At 39.6% G+C, this 18,203-nt stretch overlaps 1 protein-coding gene and 1 long non-coding RNA gene across 2 annotated transcripts in view; both read right to left on the bottom strand.

The window, feature by feature from the left end:
- The window catches only part of LOC126609984 (uncharacterized), a 61,544-nt gene extending 51,097 nt beyond the window's left edge, over window positions 1–10,447 (bottom strand). Inside the window, exon 1 of the mRNA XM_050277920.1 lies at window positions 9,954–10,447. Within this exon, the coding sequence (XP_050133877.1) occupies window positions 9,954–10,212 (259 nt within the window). The 5' untranslated portion in view covers window positions 10,213–10,447. The remainder of the gene's footprint in view (window positions 1–9,953) is intronic.
- A 384-nt stretch (window positions 10,448–10,831) lies between these two features.
- Window positions 10,832–11,361, bottom strand: LOC126609993 (uncharacterized). The gene is made up of 2 exons (XR_007618333.1): window positions 11,200–11,361; window positions 10,832–10,983 (listed from the first exon to the last, which is right to left on the bottom strand). It is a non-coding gene; the product is annotated as an uncharacterized LOC126609993 (long non-coding RNA).
- Between the last annotated feature and the right edge of the window lie 6,842 nt (window positions 11,362–18,203).

Below are 18,203 nucleotides of genomic sequence, written 5' to 3'. Positions count from 1 at the left end.
CTTCCAGCCGAAGCCACCTACACACACCCGGCCGAAGCCATATATAAAAATCTTTTGGCCGAAGCCACCTACACACGCTTGGCCGAAGCCAATATAACTGTATCATTCGCACGTAGGCACATAGTGACCACTAGATAAGCACAAAAATCATAATCTTTCCGAAATATATCTCATCGGAGCTCAATAGCTCAAACATCATATCATAAAACATGTTCATAGTATATAGTCATAAATCATATATACTACAAAGAATGTAAATTCGATAAAGCATGATATTTCATAAATTATAAAACCAATTTACTCATAAAAGTTTCATAAAACGTAGCCATTAAATCATACTTTCATGTATGCATTTCTAATAGTAAAATATGTATTTTTGAAGGGACCCACTCACAGATACTCCGTCGTCGAAGAGCCATACAATCTAGCGAAGACGGAAACGTCACAATAAATGCACCTAAGCACATAAAGGGTCCAATTGATAAAACTCTATTCAAACGATTGAATTTCGGGAAACAGACGTCATAAATAGATTTAGGATGTCGAAAAACATAGGGGGACCTTGGGTACCCCCACGCGCAGCCACCGGGTGGTGGCCACGCACCCCTACACACGCCATTTTGGGTTGCCGAAAAGTTCGCAGGAAAAGTCGTCAACGTCACCGTGGATGGCGGCGGAGCACAGTACCTTCGGTGAAGGCGCGTGTACTCCACGCGCCGACCAAGGCAGACGCCTATTCGCGCCTACGCGCTGACCCATACATAGCCTGGGATCTGGGTTGGTTCCACATGGGTTGGGCTAAGGGTTTAATGGGTCTGGGCTGCAAGCTTAGGCTTGGCTTAGGTTTGGGTTTGGGTTCAGATAGAGCTGGAGGCCTTGGGTTTGGGCTTTAGGGCTATTAGACTTGGGCTGGGTTTAGTGGGCTGAAGGCCCTAGTTTGCACGGCCCAAAGGCCTAGGTTATAATTGGGTTTCTGGGTTTGGGTCAGAATGACCCGGTTTTCAGGCTAGATTCGTGAAAGAGGAAGCCAAAGCTTCCCAAGCTCCATTCAACTTTGATTCTCCACCCTAGCATGCGATCTACCCACCAAAATGAAGACTACCAAGAGTAGATTAGGATTTTACCATTTTTCAGGTCCATCCGTGGCTGAGAAATGGCTCAAAGCCGTCAAACTCACTGGAGGGGACTAGGTAGCCTCTGTGCTTCCCATAGAAGGAGGAAGGGAGAAGGTTGACACTGGTGGTGGGTGATGGTGGTGGTGCTACCATCGTTGTCACCATGTGGGTGGGTGATGTAGCTAGGGGTGGAGAGAGGAGGTTGGTGCGAGGGTTTCCACCGTGTGGGTGGGTGAAATGTCCAAAATGCCCTCGTTCCAAAATTCATAAATTTAATCGGGATGGGTTGTTACATACTAAGGCAAATGATAACTCGCTATACTCCTGCAAATGACATATGTGGAATTGATGGCTTCGAGGTTGAAACAACTCCCTATGTGAAAAGTTCTTCGTATTCCGATTTTCGAAGTTGAAGGCCAAGATTTCTAGAAAGATTTGTCAGTATACTTTCTATGTCACTTTCATTTGAATTTTTAAGAATATTCGTTGTAGAGGGTGAAGGAGTATCTTCTGTTGAATTACTCTTAAAATACCTCTCAATAACTATTTTAAATAATACAAAAGACAAAGAGTCAACATAATACAAGTTTGATCAAATTAACAACCATAGACTCAATAGAAAATAGAAGAACTTAATTCGACACTTCAGTCTTCAGTTCATTATCATATTCATTTAAAGCTTAGTATTCAAGCAATCTAAATTGGATGATCATGAACCATATAAAGCAAATTATAATTACTACATATTACTCCTAAAGTCAAACTAAATTAACTAAGAGTACAACCAACTACAGCGGGTGTGCCTGATCGAACTCGAACAGTGGAGAAACTTGGAATTGGATCAAGGATATGGAGTCTGTCATGGAGGTGGAGGAGTCACAGAGCCTGGCGTGGAGAATGCCTTGTGTGCGTTTGACAAAGCCTTCAGCGTGTTAAAGAAGTTAGCGTGCTCAAGTTATTTTTTTATTTTTTAATTAAAACAGAACAAAATGATGTAGTTTAGTTTGTGTCAATTAAAACAAATATTGATTAAAGGTCCTTATTTCATCTGCCTTATGCTCCTCATCGGCTCCGCTACTGGGTAAGGCCAACTCTAGTCTTGAAGGGCTAAATTTATCCCTTAGCTATATTTTGTCTTCTAAAAAAAATTAAATTTTAAAGAATATTTGTACAGTTAAATTTTTCCTTCATGCAGGGTTAAATCTTTTCTTCGTGGCTTGGGATGCACATGTTGGGTCTACCAAGGGTTTGAGGGCTTGTTGTATGCAATCAGCCCATGACTAAATTTAGTTCGGACTCTTTCTTGCATGTTCATTTTGACCCTTAGTTAGGTCATCTTCAATAGAAGAGGCTAGAGATCCAAAGCAAAAAAAATTGTCTGATTTGTCCAAAAATCTATCTCCAATGGATAATTGGGCTATAATTCTATGAAGTCCACCAAAGGTTAATTGGTCAAAAGGGCATCAGGTTGGCCAAGTGTAGCCTCATCTTAGCCTGTTTTTTGGGGCACATCTCATCTATTACAATAATTGATTTAAATTCAATGGCTAGGTTTGAAAACATCTAATAGTAATTTAATTAAATTAACCAATAAATTTAAAGTAGAAACTTAAAATAATAAATTATTGAATGGGTTATATTTAGTCCCTTCAATTGGAGATACTATATGAATATGTTCAATTTAAAATAATTTTTTTGCATGGTTATAGTTCTGAATTAGGCTATATTTAACCTTTTTTTTAAATTAAAAATGGCCTTAATAACATATTTTGCACAAATTCAAGCTAAAATAACCTACATCCCTTAACTAGAGACGGCCTAAGTTCTTTGCCTCAAAAGAAGCATATACACTATAGATAGTAGTCTAATTGATGCCCCCTAGCACACACATTGTCATGGTTCGCGAATAAAAATAAAAATAGAAACGAGCGAATAAAACTAAAAATAGAAACGAGCGAATAAAAGGAGTATTTTTTATCATCATCATTTAGTATGATGTATGTTCATCATTCTATTTATCATTGTTAGATGAATTTGAATTTTAAGATTCGTATAGTAAATAGACATAAATTTTAATATTCAAACTTATTTAACAGTGATAAATAAAATAGTAAATATCTACCACACTAAATGATAATTAGCAAAAATGCACTTCAAAATAAAAGCACTTAAAAATAGTAGCTGTCTTGGACAAAAGTAGCTGTACACTAAATGAAGAATATTAGTTTATTAATAGGGAATAGGACAATGTATACGTGAAATGAAGAATATACCTGTTATGTGACTCACGGACAATACCAACCGTTGATTAGTTATCCAACTCGTCCCTGGCACAAAATCTAAAGTTGTAACTTCAAAGCCACACCACACACCAAAGTACAGATGCACGATGCTATTCGTAGACCCCACCATGCCTTTACAAGCTTATCGTACAACTGTCCATTTCATTGAATTCGTTCACAGTGGCACCTTTGACTTAAACAAACGATTATTTGTGGGTCTCACTATCCCTGCATGCATCTTTTTATTTTAATATCAACCACCGGCAAAGTGCGTACAACTTACGATGGCCACGAGCTCGGGCCTTTATCGTTATGGGAGCTTAATCAAGAATAACGTCCCCTTTTTCACTCCAGCAAGATCAAAAAATCAACTTATACAATCAAAAACCCATTTTGAATTGGATGAGAATGAATGAAGAAATACTAAGTCGTTCCACATTAAATCTGGAACTTTGGTTCTTGCCAGAATTTATGAGACTTTATAACACATATAAAATGAAACCATGGGTTATCCCAATTAAATTACTACTTTTTAATTTTAATATAAAAAAATGCTAGATAGATTAAAATTTTAAATTATATTTACAAATTAAACAATTTGTTAGTAATAAGAGATAAATACGTTTATTAATACTTAAATAATTATCTAATCATCAATATTCACATCATTTGATTTACCAATTTTAGTTTAGAAATCTGGTCTTTCTAGTATTACCATAGTACCACTACACCAATTACTAATAGTCAGATTATGTATAGGCCACCGTGAAAAGTAGCTTTCAATGGTCAGGATTCGTTAGTGTTTGTCTAATTAGATGTATTATGTCTTTATCAAAATGAGTACTGCTAGATAGATCAATTTTCCATATCAAATTTACAAACTATGTTATGTTTACTAATATGAATTAAACATGTTAATCAACACTTAAAAATAATCACATCATCAATAACCACATTATCTAGTTAAAAAAAATAGTTTAAATTGATGGTCTTCCTAGCATTACCCCACCAAAAGATTCTCTCTTGCAATATGAAATTTATGTGGATTAGCGTGTGGGACGTGAGAGAACAATAAACAAGAACAATGCTTGGCTGCTGCATATATAGCAGGAAGTCGTGCTAAATAGCTCATATGGCTGCTCACCAGTTTAATCCAATGATTTTCTTTTTTTCTAAAATTTTTATGCAATATTAAAATAACAATATTTGGCTACTTAAAAATGAGTAAGAACTTCTACTCAAAACTCTTCGTATTCGAATCACAGAGTTTTGTGCTTATGATTAGAACCGTTCATATTATATATCACATTGTAAAGATCATCTCTGTAAAAAATGAATTAAAACTAAGGTCGTTTAGTTAATCTATTTTAGCAAAAACATAATGACACACCTCAACCTAAATCATGGCATGCTGGCCGTCACGTGAGCGTGACGTAACCATGTGCACAGTGCAGAAGCAATAATGATATAGAGAAATACAGGTAAATAAAAACCAACTTCTAGCAGTACTAGTTAAGATAAGGTGCTAGAACGAGATTAAGTATGAAATACACAACTAGAGCATAAATAGCCTAAGTGCAGTCAAGCAGGACAAGTACTAATTTACAACACTCAAGGGTGATCCTACATTTATGATGTTCTGTCAGAACCACCGTTGAAATCCCTGTGAGCCACCAAGGCATTTCTACCTAAAACCGGGAGGGGTACAAAACATGTGAGTGGGCAAAAACAAAGCTTTTCAAAATCATTTCATTTCTCAAAAGTTCTAACCCCTCGCCATAAAACCTGTATAATTTCCCAAAAAAATATATATACTGTAACAGAAATCATGCTCAAGATGAAAACCCATAGAAATATACCATGCCAAAGTATCTCAATGCAATGCCATAAGTAGCCCAGACAAAATATATCAATGCCAGATATCACATCAGCCAAATCCCTATAACTCAATTTGTACGGCTGAGTCTATAGCTTATAATAAATCTCAATCATATTAAATCAAATACATTTCTTGCACACGAGTCGGAACCACCTAAAGTGGTCTGTACGACAAGACTAGGTGTGAAATAAATATGCTCTAGTGCTACGATCACGTGAAAACTGTGTGAATAATCGCGGGTCACCTACGAGTTGGAACCACCTAAAGTGGTCTGCACCACAAGCCTGTGCACCTAACTTGGATCCAAGGTGAGCATATGGTGCGGGAGGTAAACATACGTGAAAGACTGTGCTCTAATTTTGGGCGGAAGCACTAACACTGAGGTGCAGGTTTATGAGCTCTCAATACATCATATCATCTCTCGTATAACTAAAGCAATTTCACATCTTTAATTTATGAACTTACCTAGCACTTACCTGTGCATCCGCAGCACCAATCATAAATATATGCAACTACTAATGCATAAATAAAATAAGCAAATACTTTGCATGGCATTTCGAAACGTATAATCATTCAAATTCATTTTCTAGGAAAATCTCAAGTATATAGGTATATATGGAAAACCAAAAGCCCACTCACTGGTATGTTGAAGGGTCGTAGCCCCCGAACCTCGATTGATGGCACTCGTCCTCAGGATAGGTCTCACCTATATGCAAAATAACTAAATAAACGTTATTTAAAGCACATACACAAAACTAGGAAATAACTTCTCATACAATACTCAAATGGGGTATTTGAATATACCACCATACTCAACCTCAGGAACATCCCCATATTTTTAGAAAAAAATTTTATGACCCCACGCGCCTTCACACACTGGCCAAGGCATGGCCAAACGCGCGGCTCACGTGCAGACACGTGCCTGGCTCACCAAACAGATTCCCTAACGGCGTTAGGGAATATTCAGTCAAAAATCAGAATATGCCGTTAAAGTTACCTGACGGCGTCAGAATATTCCGTCAACTTTGATGGAATATTCTCATCCCTCTTCCTTGGTTCGCCGAAGTCTGGTGCCGGTCACTGCTGCGATCGCCGAAAACTAGGAAATTTTAAAACTTCAATATCTCACTTATTTTTCCACCAAAACTCATGAAATTTGTACCAAAATGAAGCTTAGGACTAGAAGAACAAATCCTTACGACTTTCAAGCCTTGAATTCCACGGGATTTCGCCGGAGGAACCTCGATATTCCGGCCAAACTTGAAACTTGTCAGACTCAACTTCCCGACGTCCAATTCACTTCGTTTTTTCTTCTCCGAGTTTCACGAAGACGTCCTAAAGTTTCGTGGCAGCTTAAAATCTCCTAAAAACTTCGAAATCACGAGTGCATGAACAGTAACCCAAAACTAGGTTCTCGGGAAAATGAGGTCTTCACGATCTAAAAATGGTATAGATGTGTTCTTGAGCTCACAAGGAACACAAAGATGACTTCAAAAACCTCGATCCGTGAAGAAATTGCTTGGCTTGAGGTTTGTCCGTACGTATTGTACGGAAAATAGAGAAAAACCGAGAGGGAGAAGAGAGAGAGAGGGTCAACGAGATTGGGAATGGTTTGGTGTGTATGTGTGTGGTCCAGTTTGCAACCAATCACAACAAACAACAACCATTAATTTTAAGTTCCAAAAACTTAGGAACTAATTAAATTAGTCTAAAACCCAAACTCAAACCACAACATCACACACAATGTACTCAACATCCAAGGGTATTCTAGACATTTCACATAATCAAGGAATATCTTTCGGGACGGGCTATCACACATAAACGGTTCATAATGCTTTTACCAATTCTATTCATTTGTTTTTATACAGTTCGATGACTAAACGACCTTGGTTTTAATTGATTTTTTACTGAGGAGATTTTTATATAGTGATTTATAATATGAACGGTTCTGATTATAAAATGGAGTTTTATAATTTGACAACGAATAGTTTTGAGTAGGAACTCCTACTCCTTTGTGTAGGCAAATATTGTTCACATTAAAATGTACATGGTCTATATAGCAAGACTTCCTACTATATATGCAGCAGCCAAGGTTTGCTCATAAAACAATCAATGGCTTTACTATGGGCTCATTCCTAGTCTCCTGCTTTATTAAATGAAAAAACAAATTGTGTGTATTTACAAGGATAGGACCGATGAAAATGGTGAAAGGTATAGAAAAGCGAAGCAAGAGGCGAAGAAAGCTGTGAGAGAAGCTAAGTTAGCGGCTTACGACGATATGTATAAACGACTAGATACCAAAGAAGGAGAGTTGGATATCTATAAACTAGCTAGAGCAAGGGAAAAGAAGACAAGGGACCTAAACCAAGTGAGGTGCATCAAAGATGAGGATGGAAAGGTTCTTGCTACAGAGAACGCGGTTAAAGACAGATGGAGAGGTTATTTTCATAATCTTTTCAATGAAGGACATGAAATGAGTGCTTCTTTAGGGGAGTTGAGTAACTCAGAAGAGTGTAAAAACTACTCTTTTTATCGTCGAATCCGGAAGGAAGAAGTGGTTGTAGCTTTGAAGAAGATGAAGCATAGAAAAGCAATAGGCCCAGACGATATACCAATCGAAGTGTGGAAAGTTTTGGGAGAGACAGGTATAACATGGCTCACTGACCTTTTCAATAGGATTTTGAAAACGAAGAAGATGCCAAATGAGTGGCGAACGAGCACTTTGGTACCTATCTACAAGAATAAGGGCGACGTACAAAATTGCATGAACTATAGGGGTATTAAGCTAATGAGTCATACAATGAAGCTCTGGGAGAGAGTCATTGAGCATAGATTGAGGCAAGAGACACGGGTTTCGGACAACCAATTCGGGTTCATGCCAGGGCGCTCAACCATGGAGGCAATCTATCTCTTACGAAGATTGATGGAAAGATATAGAGATGGGAAAAAGGATTTACACATGATCTTTATAGATTTGGAGAAAGCGTATGATAGGGTCCCAAGAGATATTCTTTGGAGGATTCTAGAGAAGAAAGGAGTACGAGTAGCATATATCCAAGCTATAAAGGATATGTATGAAGGAGCAAAGACTGCCGTAAGAACTCATGAAGGACAAACTGAAAGCTTTCCCATAACTGTAGGATTACATCAAGGCTCATCCTTAAGTCCTTATCTTTTTGCGTTGGTAATGGATGAGTTAACAGGACATATTCAAGATGATATTCCTTGGTGTATGCTTTTCGCAGACGATATAGTGTTGATAGATGAAACTCAGGAAGGGGTAAATGCAAAGCTTAACCTTTGGAGAGAAGAGTTGGAATCTAAAGGTCTTCGCCTAAGCCGATCAAAGACAGAATATATGGAGTGCAAGTTCAGTGCAAATGGAGGTCAAAACGAGTTAGGGGTGAGGATCGGAGATCAAGAAATACCAAAGAGCGACCGTTTTCGTTACCTAGGATCTATCTTGCAAAAGAACGGAGAATTAGATGGAGATCTCAACCATAGAATACAAGCTGGATGGATGAAGTGGAAGAGTGCATCCGGCGTGTTGTGTGACCGCCGTATGCCACTGAAGCTTAAGGGAAAATTTTATAGGACGGCAATAAGGCTGGCGATGCTGTATGGCACAGAATGTTGGGCGGTGAAGCATCAACACGTACACAAAATGGGTGTAGCGGAGATGAGGATGCTTCGTTGGATGTGTGGGCACACGAAAAAGGATAAGATTAGGAATGAAGATATCCGGGGTAAAGTAGGAGTAGCCGAAATTGAAGGAAAGATGAGAGAAAATCGGTTACGGTGGTTTGGACATGTGCAAAGAAGGCCTACTGACGCTCCAATTAGAAGATGCGACTATGGGACAGAGGTTCAGGGCCGAAGGGGTAGAGGAAGACCTAGGAAAACTTTGGAAGAGACTCTAAGAAAAGACTTAGAGTACTTGGATCTAATGAAGGACATGACACAGGACCGAGCACAATGGCGTTCTAAGATCCATATAGCCGATCCCACTTAGTGACTTGGATTTTCCAAGTCTCCAACCGAGAAGTTTTCCTCACTCAGGAAATTAAGGGAACACTACCTCAACCTACATGCTCCACTCACAAAGCTTCAACAAAAGAAAATTCAAAGAACTTAGCGAAGAAGGCTTTGGTGTATTTAACACAATACGTTGAAATGAAGGAAAGCTTATTTATTGATATCCCCGATAAGCTAAAAATATGTACATATACATAAGTCAAAATAAACAAACAAGAGGGAGCCTTCACAAAGGTTGCTTAGGAGAAGTCTCAGCAGTCGGTAGAGCCCCAGAAAGAGAAGGCACCGGAGGGGGATCATTCGGAGCCTCAGTACTGGACAGAACCCTAGAAGGAGGAGGCATCAGAGGTTGATCATTTGGAGCTTCATTACGCGGTACAGCCCCAGAAGACGAAGACAATAAATGCCTTTGGAATAAACCCACAAATCTCTGATGATCAAGTAAAACCTGACCATCAGATTCCTTCATCTGGTCAAGCTTCCTCTTCATGTTTGTAGCATAGTCATGTGCGAGCCGGTGCAACTGTTTATTCTCATGCTTGAGCCCTCTAATCTCCTGTTTGAGACTCATCACTTCAGCCGCCAATGATTCAACTTGGCGGGTTCGAGCAAATAGGCGTTGGGCCATATTAGACACAGAACCTGCACACTGAACACTGAGAGCCAGAGAATCCTTAACAGCTAACTCATCAGACCGTTTGGAAAGTAGTCTGTTATCTTTGGGAGTGAGAAGGTTCCTGGCCACCACCGCAGCGGTCATATCATTCTTCATCACGGAATCCCCAACGGTAAGAGGACCAGTAGGGGAGACGAAGGATGGACGCCATATGTTGTCAGGAGATGGCGGGGCTGCCTCTTCAACAAGGTTCAAGTCAAAACGACGGTCGGAGGGGCCAGACATTTTCAAAGGTGTTGAAGAGAGAAGAGGTCGGACAAATCAAGATCTTAGAAGTGCAAGAATGGATCTTCTACTGGTGGAGATTCAAGTGTGCTTTGGAACTTAATGCCAGCCCCTATAAAAATCTGCACTCGACGGAGCTTTAGAAATCGAAGAGGCGCCTGCTCAGAAATCGAAGAGGCGTTTGCTTTCTCAAAAGCAAGGCTGCTCAGATACCACGAGGGTCGATCTCAGAAATCGAAGAGGTGTTTGCTTTCTCAAAAGCTGGGCTGCGCAAAGACCACGAAGGCCGATCTCAGAAATCGAAGAGGCGCTTGCTTTCTCAAAAGCTGGGCTGCTCAGAGACCACGAGGGCCGATCTCAGAAATCGAAGAGGCACCTACTTTTCCAGTCTTGTCAGCACCTGTCACACGCACACTCAGCTTTGCAAAAATTATGGGCATTCGGTCGAAGACTTCTGGTGAAGTAGAAAGCACATGAGTTTTACTGTTCAATCATCCCACACGCAACAGTAGCTCATGGGTACCACAGATAACTTTGCCAAAGTTGAACACGTGAAGCTTGCAGCTCCCACTACATCGCTCTGACCAAGAAGGGTAAAAGAATAGCAAAGAAACAACACTAACAAAGTTTAGACACATAAATTTTGAAGGTCTAGCTACCATATTATTACCCACAAGGGTAAAGGAACAGTACCACTGCTGGATAATTGGAAAGTCCCTGTGTGTCAACCTCTGTGCTTCATGGCAAGGTAGACTAGCAAACATGCCCAACCTTTAATCACATTCGAGAAAGCACTCCCAACAAGATTGCTTGCTCCAAAATCGAAGAGGCACCGTCCTCCGAATCTCGAGAGCCAGACTCCCAACATGACTACTTTCTCAAAAATCGAAGAGGGTAAAGGAACAGTACCATTGCTGGATAATTGGAAAGTCCATGTGTGTCAACCTCTGTGCTTCGTGGCAAGGTAGACTAGCAAACATGCCCAACCTTTACTCACATTCGAGAAAACACTCCCAACAAGATTGCTTGCTCCAAAACCGAAGAGGCACCGCCCTCCGAATCTCGAGAGCCAGACTCCCAACATGATTACTTTCTCAAAAATCGAAGAGACACCGCTCTCCGAATCTCGAGAGCCAGACCCCCAGCATGATTGCTTTCTCAAAAATTGAAGAGGCATCGTTTTCCGAATCTCGAGAGCCAGATCCCCGATAGGATTGCTTGTTCGAAAACCGAAGAGGCAACACTTTCCCAACTTCAAGAGCCGGATCTCCTTGGATAAAGCTGTCTGTAATCTTCACACGCAACATCAGCTTTCCAGATACCACAAACCACTTTTTCAAAGTGCTCTGACAGCGTTAAAACATGTGAAGCTGACAGCTCCCACTACCGTGCTATGACCAAGTAAGGTAAAGGAATAGCATTACTACTTGTTGTTAAGGAGACTCCTATATATGTCGACCTCCATCCCCAACGGACAGGCAGACCTGCAAAAATGCTCAACCCTTCCTCATATCTGAGAGGGCACTCCCAACGAAGCCTTTCGAAATATTCAGCTTTCTTCCCCCCCCAATAATCCCTCTGCAAACAAGCTATACTAGAGCAAGAATATCTCATATCATCAGGGTTAAAAGCAAGAGTATCCCATATCATGCTTTTTCCCTGTCTTTTCCTTGGACCTTGTTCTTACCTGCAAAACAAGGAGAAAGAGAGCAATCAGTCAGTACTTGGAATCAAGCTTCCAGCCAGGAACTGACTGCCTGGAACCCCTTACCTGATTACTTACCTGACATTGCTCTCGAGTACTCATCTTCAACATCTTATGCTTCCAGGGAAGATACCGCATCTGCCTGAGGAACATATAGGGCAAGGGAGAAGGATACAAGGAAGCATGTGGAGACAAGCGTAACAGCACACGTGCCGATACATCCATTACTCTGTCAAAGAAAAAGTATCCCATATCAGCAGGGTCGAACGTACTCTAGATTTGATGGACTTGTTTTGACCCTCAAATTCTTCAGTCGGCCTTATACTCTGGAGGAAACCAGAAAACCCTCCAGCTCAGTTCAAGAATAAGCCTGTGGAAAGTTACTTCTTCAAAAGCAAAAGTATCCCATATCATCTCTTCTCATTTTCTTCTCTTTATCCTTCATGCTGCCTGCAAGATAGGGAGACTGTGAACAATCAGCCGGAGCTATGATTGCTTACCTTGTTTGTCACCTCTTTCAGCAGATCCCCTAGCTCGGCAACTTGGGGGACTCCTACTACATGGTTTGTATCGCGCTTAATCAAGCCTGAAACTACAAGTAAGCTTCAAGTGAAATTGATACATTACCTTGTGCATCTCCACCAGTTAAAGATACCACCCCGGGATGGAGGAAGAGTACTTCCAGAGAAGATGCCCCATCTACCTATGAGACAGATAAGGCACGTCAAGACGATACCACACTCCGATACTTAGAAGTTTCGTGATTACGAGATCATTCTCCCACAATATTTCCTAATGTCTTTTGTACTAAATCATTCACTTGTACTCACTAAAGGAGAGCTTAAACCTATGCACTTGTGTAAACCCTTCACAATTAATGAGAACTCCTCTATTCCGTGGACGTAGCCAATCTGGGTGAACCACGTACATCTTGTGTTCGCTTTCCTATCTCTATCCATTTATATACTTATCCATACTAAGGACCGGAGCAATCTAGCGAAGATCACAAAAAGCGACCGTTTTCGCTACCTAAGATCTATCGTGCAAGAGAACGGAGAATTAGATGGAGATCTCAACCATAGAATACAAGCTGGATGGATGAAGTGTAAGAGTGCATCCGGCGTGTTGTGTGACCGTCATAGGTCACTGAAGCTCAAGGGAAAATTTTATAGGACGGCAATAAGGCCAGCGATGTTGTATGACACAGAATGTTGGGCGGTGAAGCATCAACACGTACAAAAAATGGGTGTGGCGGAGATGAGGATGCTTCGTGGGATGTGTGGGCACACGAGAAAGGATAAGATTGGGAATGAGGATATCTGAGGTAAAGTAGGAGTAGCCGAAATTGAAGGAAAGATGAGAGAAAATCGGTTCCGGTGATTTGGACATGTGCAAAGAAGGCCACTGACGCTCCGGTTCGAAGATGTCACTACTGGACAGAGGTTCAGGGCCGAAGGGGTAGAGGAAGACCTAGGAAAACTTTGGAAGAGACTCTAAGAAAAGACTTAGAGTACTTGGATCTAACGGAGGACATGACACAAAACCGAGCGCAATGGCGTTCTAGGATTCATATAGCCGACCCCACTTAGTGGGAAAAGGCTTTGTTGTTGTTGTTGTTGTTGTTGTTGTGGACATGTTTATGGGTTGGATTCAAATCGAATCAAACTTTATCAATATTCGGATCCGTCTGTAATCGGAGTAATGGATTCGGATCGGATCATATTTGGATCATCAAATTTAACTTGTCTGTTTATGTGCGATAAACTTTAGATTCACATCGGATCAGACCCTAATCGAATCTACTTTAACAAGTGTAAATGTTTTCAAAATAATCAACTGTAAAATAAAACAGTTGAGCGTCAATATTTTTTAGTATACAAAGAAATGTAAAAGTGTTAGGTAACTACTGTGGTGTGCTAGGTAGGGGTGTAAAGGTACCAATGGTAGTAGGGGCGACAACATCAACTATGGTGGTGATGATAGCAACAACAATCGTGGAGGTATAGGGTGTAAGGCTGGTTAAACTCTGCTTTTTTTTTTTTTTAATTATTATTATTATAAAAGTTGTTGTCTAAAAATCTTTTTATTTTAAATAAGCAAAATGTTTTATTTTTGTTAAACATTTTTTTAATTTTTTTATGGAGAAATAAATTTATTCAAAGAGAGAAAGCTCGAGTACAATCGTTCTTGTATAATCAAAGAGAAGCATTTTTAGCAGTAGTACGTAAAGACCTATCCTAAATATAAGTTTCATGCATAGAGTGCTCAATTCTAGTAATCACGTCAACAAGAAAGTAAAGGTTAATGAAAAAAGGCCTTTAGAGTAATGCTATATTTGCAATCGTTGGCACAAGAATTTAAAGTAAAGGTTTCGAACATTTTATCCTCATCTTGCAATCGTTGGCACAAGAATTTCAGGGTGTTTGTCTCTATATTTGCTGGCGGTCCCGAAGTAGGGACCGGCTTTTTTACAAATTGTTAGCCAACTCTGAGCGCGTCCTTTCTTCAAATTATCGTCTAACAAATTGTATTAAGCTTATGTATATTCTAAAATAACTGTGTGTGATTTTCTGTTTCGAATTTATGTTCGTTTGAAAGAAACCCTAACAATTTGTTTTGTGTTGATTTGTAGCGGTTTGTTGAGAATTTGCCAGCTAAAACGTTTGGCTTCCTCTACTAAGAAGTCTGAGAATTCGCAGGAGCTGGAGCATTACTGTTGGATTGGGTATGCTCTCCTTGCCTTCAGTTTTTTCCAATTCTGTATGCATTTCTTATTCAGATCGGTGCAGTTTGTGTTTTTGTTTTTTGTATTTAATTTTGTGTAATTTTATTTTGATAGAAAGTTTGATCGAATTACAAGCTTATTTAGAATTGATAGTTGTTGTTCAATTGATGGGGATATTAGAATATTGGTATTTAATTTTGGTGTTTGATAAACCGTTGGCGTCCCGTTGGTTGCATTATAGCTTGCAACGCCACTACGCAACAACTGTATCTGTTTCTGTATTAACCGTTCGATTGACTCGTAAAAGTGGACCCTCTTTATAACTTAGGAATGTTTAATTTCAATGCTGCCATGCAACAAGTGCATGACATTTGGCATACAGTGTGTATCTGGCCCGGTCCCAACTCCAAACTCTCTTCTCTGGGGTAGTCAAAGTAAGTAGGATTTTGAACACGACTTAGTATATTACTTGGATTGTTATCCTATATGGAAGTTGATTGACACATCTCAACCCCGAATGTTCATTAGGATTCCGAATTGAACTGTGCTGGCTGACACCTGGAAGGTGACGAAGTCATAAAGTGCAATGAGTGAAAAATGTGAATAAATTTAAACCTAAAAGTGCCTAAATATAAGAGTGCGCCGTAAGCGGAAATGAACTCATTTCACACGTGATGTCAGAGCATAAGTACAGTAAGATAGGGTGAGAATTATATTATCGAAGGTAATCGTCTACACCAAGATTTTCCAAGAATCATCGTCGACATGAGAACACAACTACTAAAACCTAGAGGAGCGAAAAACAAGGCTGAGTGGGCCTGAAAATAAAGTTTTATAAAAACTTTTCTGAAAACATCGTAACCTCTCACCATAAAACAAGTATAGTTTCCATAATATACTTACTACATATAGTATAAAAATACTTACTGTAGCTTGCAAAATTTCAAGAACTCATTATTGCATAATATTTCAACAGTAATATAAGTAAAAACAGGTGCTCAACAACCTATGCTAGCACACCAGTCGAAGTCACCTAATGCGACATGTACGACTGAACTAATTTGCTCATCCATCTATGCTAGCACACCAGTCGAAGTCGCCTAATGCGACCTGTACGACTGAACTAATTTGCTCATCCATCTATGCTAATTCACGAGTCGGAGTCACCTAATGTCACCTGTATGACAAGACTAGGTGTAATATAATATACGCTCTAATGCTACAATCACGTGAAAACTAGCGCTATTCGCTGTCACATACGAGTCGGAATTACCTATTGCAATCTGTACGATAGGACTAGTAGCTACTTGGATCCAAGGCGAGCATGCGATGGTGATGTGAACAACACGTGAAAGACTAGCCTGGCCTTCGGCTGAGCACTAACACCTGGGTGTAGCAATGATGAGCAGACTGTATGAATATAAGCATGCCATAACCATTCAATAATTTTAATCAACATACTATCATTCATAGTTGTAAACATAATTATGACATCAATAATCATACCATACATGTGCACCCCATAGGTTGTAGCATATTTCATAAGTCCCTTCATTTCGCTAATTCTTATAAACTTTAGTTAAATCCAGACGTACATAAGGAATTCTTTTTCAATTGCATAAATGGAAACTATCAATCACACACACACACACACTACAAAAAGGAAAAGACCCAATCACTTGGAGTTTGCGCTACAACTCTCTAGCACGAATATCGAGGCATCACAAACGATTGTCGCCTCGAATAAATATCATATCACGTCTCAAAATTCTTATCAATAGAACACATAACTTACATAAAACACATCCCTAAGGACGTTCTAGAATGATTTGAAACTCATTGACCAAAGTCAACCGTCGGTCAAAGATAGATGGTAGGGTCCACAATCCTACGTAACTCGATTTAGAAGATCCACATCTCAGATTTCCAATCCGTAACTTTCCAAGATTTTCAATAAGCATCTAGAACAACATTCTTAAGTTTCAAAACGATCCAACGGTTGGATCTTCGCCAATTGCTAAAATTAAGTGACGGCCGACGTTTTATTTTACGAGCTTACAAATCCAATTTGGGAAGATTTATACGTCAGATTCCCAATCCATAAGTTTCTAATATCCTCAAATATTACGTTCTATAATGCATTAAAGTTTGGTAACGATCCAACGGTCGGATCGTTGATTTATATAATGATCAAGTGGTGGTCTCTAGCAAAACTATAGTCATATGACGAGATTTCCTCAACCCGAACATCACATATGGATTCAAGGTATCTAAATTAGTCTAAGAAGGGCACATTGGGGTCTCAGCCCACACGCTGTCGTACGCATCGCCGCACGTGGCAGCCAGCCGTCCCGACTCGCAGGAAAATTCAACTAATTCCAAAAATTCTCAAATTTTATAGGAATGAAGATCTCAATGTGTAGAGCAAGTTTTATACCTATGGCCAAGTCCAATTTATCCTGAAAAAGCCTCAAATCGCCACGAACCCGTCGGAACCTTAGAAATAGGTGCCCCTTGATTCGTCCCCAATTCGAACTCCAACACCCCCAATCTTGTTTGGGCCTTGTTCCTGAGGTTGAGAGAAGCTGAATTAAGGTGGTGGTTGTCACCATAGCTAGCAAACTTGACGAATCGTCGTCGGATGTTCGTCGCACCCACTGGTGATGTTCATCACAAAACTGAGGTCAAACCCAATCGGGTTTGGATTGGAAAGTAAGAAAGGGCATTGATGAGTCTAGTGGTGGTGTTGGATAGCTTCAACTCGCCGGAAATTCAACGGAAATGGCATCAGAAAGTAGCCAGAAAACGAGTTGGAGTAGGGTGGGGTGTACGGGTCGACAAGATCCGGTATGCCACACCTCTACCCCTTCTCTTGTTTCTGATTGGGCCATCCTCTCCTTCTCTCCTTCCTCGATTCGTCCATCCCCTTTATGTTCTCTGATTCGTTCCGTTTTTCCCCAATCGACATGATTTCTCCTTCATTCTCTCTTCTGATTAGGCAGCTCTCCCCAATCCTTCTTCCTTTGTTTTATTTTATTTTAAATACTGGTAACTTACACGCGTCACTAAATAACGGTCAACGAAAATAAAAAATCTTGCCAATAGGGCATTTTCATCAATTCACTCATTTAAAAATTAATAAAATTGTAAAAGTAGGGATGGGTTGTCACATTGGTCAACTTATCCCAATGATACTAATTTAGGATTTCAATCCAAATTATAGGGATTGATATTTTAGTAATGTAGTTCAATCAAATTTTTGTCCAATCATAAATCATAATTCAGTATGGTGAGTATTAAGAATTAATTTTATAGTGTCATTTGGCAAATCTGATTGTAAATGCATTCCAAGAGATGGATAAATGACGTAGCTAAGCTTAAACAGAAAACAAATTTGATTGAAAAAGTATTGGTAAAATATAAAATTGTTAAAGGCTTTTATGGACTGTTTAAATTATACATCAAACTTTGTTTCGTTTTAGGTCATCGTGTGGTTTTTTTGTTTCTTTGATTCTTTCAGTTGCTTTGTTTGTTGTTTGGAGCTATGGTTAAAATACTTAT

Source organism: Malus sylvestris, chromosome 17 (assembly GCF_916048215.2).
Source record: "Malus sylvestris chromosome 17, drMalSylv7.2, whole genome shotgun sequence".
NCBI lineage: Eukaryota > Viridiplantae > Streptophyta > Magnoliopsida > Rosales > Rosaceae > Malus > Malus sylvestris.
This window is presented reverse-complemented; position numbering and strand designations above follow the sequence as displayed.